Source organism: Thalassophryne amazonica, chromosome 17 (assembly GCF_902500255.1).
Source record: "Thalassophryne amazonica chromosome 17, fThaAma1.1, whole genome shotgun sequence".
In the NCBI taxonomy this organism is placed as follows: domain Eukaryota; kingdom Metazoa; phylum Chordata; class Actinopteri; order Batrachoidiformes; family Batrachoididae; genus Thalassophryne; species Thalassophryne amazonica.
In genome coordinates, this window is record NC_047119.1 from 68,828,756 (window position 1) to 68,836,601 (window position 7,846).

General features: G+C 43.8%; 1 protein-coding gene across 1 annotated transcript in view; it reads right to left on the minus strand.

Moving 5' to 3' along the window:
* The window catches only part of LOC117529136 (1-phosphatidylinositol 4,5-bisphosphate phosphodiesterase zeta-1-like), a 153,619-nt gene extending 146,739 nt beyond the window's left edge, over nucleotides 1-6,880 (minus strand). Inside the window, exons 1-2 of the mRNA XM_034191835.1 lie at nucleotides 6,778-6,880; nucleotides 5,427-5,636 (exon numbers count right to left, since the gene is read on the minus strand). Coding sequence (XP_034047726.1) covers nucleotides 5,427-5,616 — 190 coding nt within the window. The 5' untranslated portion in view covers nucleotides 5,617-5,636; nucleotides 6,778-6,880. The remainder of the gene's footprint in view (nucleotides 1-5,426; nucleotides 5,637-6,777) is intronic.
* Nucleotides 6,881-7,846: the final 966 nt, after the last annotated feature.

Sequence of the window (7,846 nt, forward strand, 5' to 3'; positions counted from 1 at the left end):
AGAGGCACAGAGATCACAGGTGGGTGAACAGGCTCAGAAGACACAGGTGGATGAAGAGGTCACAGGTGGGTGAAGAGACAGAGGTCACAGGTGGATGAAGAGGTCACAGGTGGGTGAAGAGGCACAGAGGTCACAGGTGGATGAAGAGGTCACAGGTGAGTGAAGAGGCACAGACATCACAGGTGAGTGAAGAGGCACAGAGGTCACAGGTGGATGAAGAGGCACAGAGGTCACAGGTGGGTAATGAGACACAGAGGTCACAAGTGGATGAAGAGGTCACAGGTGAGTGAAGAGGCACAGAGGTCACAGGTGGGTGAAGAGAGACAGAGGTCACAGGTGGGTGAAGAGACACAGAGGTCACAGGTGAGTGAAGAGGCACAGAGGTCACAGGTGGGTGTAGAGAGACAGAGGTCACAGGTGAGTGAAGAGGCACAGTGGTCACAGGTGGGTGAAGAGACACAGAGGTCATAGGTGGGTGAAGAGGTCACAGCTGAGTGAAGAGGCACAGTGGTCACAGGTGGATGAAGAGGTCACAGGTGAGTGAAGAGGCACAGAGGTCACAGGTGGGTGAAGAGGCACAGAGGTCACAGGTGGGTGAAGAGACACAGAGGTCACAGTTGGATGAAGAGGTCACAGGTGGGTGAAGAGGCACAGAGGTCACAGGTGGATGAAGAGGTCACAGGTGAGTGAAGAGGCACAGACATCACAGGTGAGTGAAGAGGCACAGAGGTCACAGGTGGATGAAGAGACACAAAGGTCACAGGTGGGTAAAGAGACAGAGGTCACAAGTGGATGAAGAGGTCACAGGTGAGTGAAGAGGCACAGAGGTCACAGGTGGGTGAAGAGACACAGAGGTCATAGGTGGGTGAAGAGGTCACAGGTGAGTGAAGAGACACAGAGGTCACAGGTGAGTGAAGAGGCACAGTGGTCACAGGTGGGTAAAGAGACACAGAGGTCACAAGTGGATGAAGAGGTCACAGGTGAGTGAAGAGGCACAGAGGTCACAGGTGGGTGAAGAGACACAGAGGTCACAGGTGGATGAAAAGGCACAGAGGTCACAGGTGGGTGAAGAGGCACAGATGTCACAGGTGGATGAAGAGGCACAGAGGTCACAGGTGGGTGAAGAGACACAGGTCACAGGTGAGTGAAGAGACACAGAGGTCAGAGGTGAGTGAAGAGACACAGAGGTCACAGGTGAGTGAAGAGGCACAGAGGCCACAGGTGGGTGAATTGGCACAGAGGTCACAGGTGAGTGAAGAGACACAGTCATCACAGGTGAGTGAAGAGGCACAGAGGTCACAGGCGAGTGAAGAGGCACAGAGGTCACAGGTGAGTGAAGAGGCACAGAGGTCATAGGTGAGTGAAGAGACACAGAGGTCACAGGTGAGTGAAGAGGCACAGAGGTCACAGGTGAGTGAAGAGACACAGACGTCACAGGTGAGTGAAGAGATACAGAGGTCACAGGTGAGTGAAGAGGTCACAGGTGGGTGAAGAGACACAGAGGTCACAGGTGGGTGAAGAGACACAGAGGTCACAGGTGAGTGAAAAGGCACAGAGGTCACAGGTGGGTGAAGAGACACAGAGGTCATAGGTGGGTGAAGAGGTCACAGGTGAGTGAAGAGACACAGAGGTCACAGGTGAGTGAAGAGGCACAGTGGTCACAGGTGGGTAAAGAGACACAGAGGTCACAAGTGGATGAAGAGGTCACAGGTGAGTGAAGAGGCACAGAGGTCACAGGTGGGTGAAGAGGTCACAGGTGGGTGAAGAGACACAGAGGTCACAGGTGGATGAAAAGGCACAGAGGTCACAGGTGGGTGAAGAGGCACAGATGTCACAGGTGGATGAAGAGGCACAGAGGTCACAGGTGGGTGAAGAGACACAGGTCACAGGTGAGTGAAGAGACACAGAGGTCAGAGGTGAGTGAAGAGACACAGAGGTCACAGGTGAGTGAAGAGGCACAGAGGCCACAGGTGGGTGAATTGGCACAGAGGTCACAGGTGAGTGAAGAGACACAGTCGTCACAGGTGAGTGAAGAGGCACAGAGGTCACAGGCGAGTGAAGAGGCACAGAGGTCACAGGTGAGTGAAGAGGCACAGAGGTCATAGGTGAGTTAAGAGACACAGAGGTCACAGGTGAGTGAAGAGGCACAGAGGTCACAGGTGAGTGAAGAGACACAGACGTCACAGGTGAGTGAAGAGATACAGAGGTCACAGGTGAGTGAAGAGGCACAGAGGTCACAGGTGGATGAAGAGGCACAGAGGTCACAGGTGAGTGAAGAGGCACAGAGGTCACAGGTAGGTGAAGAGGTCACAGGTGGGTGAAGAGACACAGAGGTCACAGGTGGGTGAAGAGACACAGAGGTCACAGGTGAGTGAAAAGGCACAGAGGTCACAGGTCCACACAGGTCCCACAAACATGTCAAAAAGGACAAATGCATCTGTTCCAAGCACTTTGTTGGTGACACTGGGCCAAGTATTGAGCATCCGGAGTTTCGGACCTTATTCCAGCCACGTTTCTCCCTAAGCAAGTAAGTCATGTTTCCCACGGGGCAGATGCTACATGTCTAAAAGAGAAACGATCAATTTAGTATTTTCTCTAAATTTATCAGTGGTATAGTGCTCGTAGCGGTAGATATCATGTCAATTAGTACGCCTGAATCACATGCACTTCATATGCAAATAGTCATAATGATGTTAAAGCACATTTTAAAGCGATACACAATACCAATGAAATCATGGTATTTTTGCCAATGGTTATCATACCGTCCAAATCTCATACTGGCCCATGCCTAGAAGAGGCACAGAGGTCACAGGTGGGAGAAAAGACACTGAGGTCACAGGTGAGCGAAGAGGTACAGAGGTCAAAGGCGAGCGAGGAGGTGAATATGATGAATTAGCATACACACATATGCATACAGTGAGGCAAATAAGTATTTGATCCACTGTTGATTTTTCAACCTTTCTCACCTACAAAGAATGGAGAAGTCTGTAATTTTTATCGTAGGTACACTTCAACTGTGAGAGACAGAATCTAAAAAAAAAAAAAATCTGAAAATCACATTGTTTGAATTTTAAATAATTCATTTGCATTTTATTGCATGAAATAAGTATTTGATACAATAGAAAAACAGACCTTAATACTCGTATTTGGTACAGAAACCTTTGTTTGCAGTTACAGAGGTCAGATGTTTCCAGGTGTTCTTGACCACGTTTGCACACTGCAGCAGGGAATTTGGTCCACTCCATACAGATCTTCTCCAGATGTTTCAGGCTTTGAGTTTCAGCTCCCTCCAAAGATCTTCTATTGAGTTCAGGTCTGGGGACTGGCCAGGCCACTCCAGGACCTTGAAATGCTTCTTACAGAGCCCCTCCTTAGTTGCCCTGGCTGTGTGTTTCAGGTCATTGTCATGCTGCAAGACCCAGCCATGACCCATCTTCAATGCTCTTACTGAGGGAAGGAGGTTGGTTGCCAAAATCTCACGATACATGACCCCATCCATCCTCCCTTCAATATGGTGCAGTCGTCCTGTACCCTTTGCAGAAAAGCACCTCGAAAATGATGTTTCCACCCCCATGCTAGTTTGACCTTCTCCAATGCCTCCTCTGGTTCATCCAGACGGTCACTGATGAACTTCAAATATGCCTGGACATATGCTCGCTTGAGCAGGGGGACCTTGCTGCCCTGTAGGATTTTAAACCATGATGGTGTAGTGTGTTACTAATGTAATCTTTGTGACTGTGGTCCCAGCTCTCTTCAGGTCATTGACCAGGTCCTCCCGTGTAGTTCTGGGCTTTCTCAGAATCATCCTTACACCATGAGGCGAGATCTTGCATGGAGCCCCAGACCAAGGAAGATTGACAGTCATCTTGTCTTCCTTCCATTTCCTAATAATTATGCCATCAGTTCTTGTCTTCTCACCAAGCTGCTTGCCTGTTGTCCTGTAGCCCATCCCAGCCTTGTGCAGGTCTTTTGTCACTGGTGTCCTTAGACAGCTCTTTGGTCTTGGCCATAGTGGATAGGTTGGAGTGTGATTGATTGAGTGTGTGGACAGGTGTCTTTTTTACAGGTAACGAGTTCAAACAGGTGCAGTTAATACAGGTAAAGAGTGCAGAATAAGAAGGCTTCTTAAGGAAAAAACTAACAGGTCTGTGAGAGCCAGAATTCTTGCTGGTTGGTAGGTGATCAAATACTTATTTCATGCAATAAAATGCTTATTAATTATTTAAAAATCATACAATGTGATTTTCTGTTTTTTTCTGTTTCTCACAGTTGAAGTGTACCTATGATAAAAAATTACAGACCTCTCCATTCTTTGAAGGTGGGAAAACTTGCAAAATCAATAGTGGATCAAATACTTATTTGTCTCACTGTGTATGTTATTTTATTTATTCATAAACAGTCATAAACTGAAGTAGAAGTACCAGTTTGGATGAATTTTTCTGTTGTCACCACAAAATGTCCATGTCCATGCTGTCCCTAAAATGTAAACTTTCATAATTTTATGGGGAAAAATTGTGAACAATGCTTTGATGAAGGAAAAAAAGACCTATTGGAATTTAAATCTGTCATGAACTTAAGGGGCAGACAGATTTTTGGGAGAATTTCAGGTTTCAACACAAGAAAGTCCATATTTTGCCTAAAAATTTAAAATGTCCAAATTCTGCAATGAAGAATTGTGAAGAGTGCCTTAATTAAGCAAACAAAACCATTAAAATTAACTCTATAATGGCGTACATATCATGCTTGATATATACATTTCTTTAATCAGGCATTCTAGGGTAAAACGTATCAACAACTGACGGAGAATAAATATTTTGAGTGAATTTAAAATTTTCACCACAAAAAAAGGCAATATGTTGCCTAAAATTTTAACTCTCAAAATTCTGCAATAAAGAATTGTGAGCAGTGCTTAGATGAAGTAAATAAAACCATCTCTATCAAATTCCATCAAGAATTGAAGGAAAGCCAGTATTTAGTTTTAACTGTGGACAGAGGATGGACGCTCACTGACCCTTTTTCCCGGATGAGACAAGCTAAGAAAAAGTGTTTTTTCAGATCATGTTTCTTTGAACTTTGACCAAACAAATCCAAAATTGAATCATCTCATGATATCGATGGGAGTACTATTCCCACCATGTTCAAAGGAAATTCATCTAGACATTGTTAAGCTATTTTGTCCACTGTGAACCTAACCGTGACCATTGATTGGACGAGTATTGCACGTTTGCAATTCACCTAACCTGCCTGCCTTTGGAGGCAAGAGGACCTCTCGGAGGGAATCCTCCCAAACACAGAGAGAACATGCAAACTCCACACAGAAAGGATGAGGCAGGAAGTGGTCCCCGGACCTTCTTGATGTAAGGCAGTGCTAACCACTAAACCACCATGCCACCCATGACTTCACACACAACTTTCAATTCACTCACCTGTCTCGTCAATTTCAAATTTGTCAATCAAAGCCTTCACCGTCCTGTCAGTTGCTGTAACCTCCATCTGCTCTATGTGGAGGAACCTGAGGAGGTTGCAGGCAGGCATAGTAGTCTGGCCTGAGCAGTAGCTTTGATAGAGATGTTGGATTTTGACTCTCCTGCTTTGCAGAATGTTGCCTGTCTCCATTTTTGTTTGTCCACAGGTATCTGTAGGCATTCAAATTTGTGTGCTGAAATCATTGAGTGGTTTTGAAAACCTTACACAGTAAAATCACCAGTGTTAAATTAACACTGACATTGTACATATGGCCCTACTCTGACCAGAGTAGGAGCATATGTACGCTGGCAGTGTTAATTTAAGACTGTCAGTGTTACTTTTACACTGGTGAATTTACTTTGTACAATTATTCTGACATGAACTAGAAATTGTGCCGTAACATCTGTCACTGCTACTAAACCTATCAGAACAACCAAAATTATGTTTTGTATGAGAAGGACAAACACTCTAAAGGTTGTTGTTTTGCAAAAAGTTTCATGTCAAGTTTCATCATATCAGTAGCCATAGACTAACTTAAACGGACACACATGGAGAACACCATTGTCTAATCTGGGAAACATCAGGAGGTTGTTCTTGGACTGAGCAACTCTTAAAATGATTTTTTCTATTGTGCTTTTCCATCTGTTATGTAAAATACTCTATAATGATCCCCAACATTCGCTCATTCACACACTAATGCCAGAGTGCTGCCATGCAAGGCACTCAACTGCACAGCAGGACCTTGCTCAGGGGCACTTTGGTAAGATTCTTGGCAGAGTGGGAACCAAAACAATGATCCTATAGTCACAGTCCCGGCTCCCTGATTTCCTACCTACACTATCTTTATGGTTGACTATTCTTGAGACAAGTGGGGCTTATTCTATTTTAAGTAACTGCCTAAACATTGAATCAATTCTTCTGAGGATCATCTCCCCTCAAAATTCCATTCTAGTCCACACAACATTTTGATATCGTGAACACAGACAGAAGACTGGACACGGACATACACCTAAGCTAGTGCTGTCTTTGACTGACATACACAAGATAACATCATCCTCAGTAATTATGTAGCTTTTCAGTTGTAATAATATCATCAAAAAGAGGGAGAGATTTTCTATGACTGAGAAACCTAGGTGGAAAAAAAAAATCTCACTGTTAAACCAAGTTAAAGGAGGCCACTACTGCAATTCAGGTAGCAGTAGCTAAACCAATTAGCTTTAGCTAAAGCGATTAGCATTCTCTAGTGTAACAGACCTGTTATGACTCAGTTATTAGACAAAAGCTCATTTAGATGTCATTTTAACAACTTACCTTAGATACTGGTTCTCCACTAATGTGGAACTTCATAAATTTTGAAAATGAGAAGAAAATCACCAAAGTATAGAGAGTTTTAGGATTTGTCAGCAGGTCTCTGTTATTTGGGAAGTTGCCATGGTAACAACCACTGTTGTATGACAGCACTATATTTTTATGGCTATTTCAGAAAAAAAAATACAAGCAGTAATATTAAAACATATGCCTGTTGTATTAAATGCTGATTATTATTTTTTTTTATTATTATTTATTGGTAAAATATACAAAGACAATTCAGGTGAAGAAAATATTTCCATAGATGACAAAAACAAAGTTCTCCTGAAGTGTTCACACAATGGTCTCAGCACAGTCTGATGAGATTAACTGCAATAATATCCAAAAATAATTAGTCTAAAAAAAATATATATATATTTTTCCTGTTTGTTTATGACCTGAAGGAGCCCCTAGATGATTTTAGGCACTGAGTCCATCTTTCTTCTTCCCCAACTTTCCACATAGAGTCAATTCACCTTATTCAGGAAGTCAGGGTGGGCAGCTCCATTTTGGCAAGCAACGTCTGGTTTGCAACTGCGTCGATGATTAGCTACGTGGGAACACAATACGCTAGAAGTGTCTAAACATGAGCAGCATTAATTGTTCAGTTCATGGGTGCCACAGCACTTCAGAATGATGTTTTGAACATGGAAAGGAGAGATCTGAGAGCTGTGGACCAGCATTTAACTAGTTCCCTCCTGAATTTGAAAAATCCACCCAAACCTCCCCGTGTATGTTCTTTTCATTTTATGGAGAAAAAGCCCACACCACTGCATCCTTACCGCAAATATTGGTTGGGCTACAACGTTCCATTGAAGAAGCCACGGCGGATGCTCGTGAGACAAACGGGAAAGCTGTGTTTGTAGCATTAGCTGCTATCTAATTTACTCATTTTCTGGCATTTGATATAACCAAGCACTGCATGAAATAACACCATACGTATATTAACGTTGTGTAATCTTTCCATTACGGTGGTACTGCTTGTTGGGTAGTATTTTAACTTGATTCAATGAGATTAGGCGAGTTAATAAAT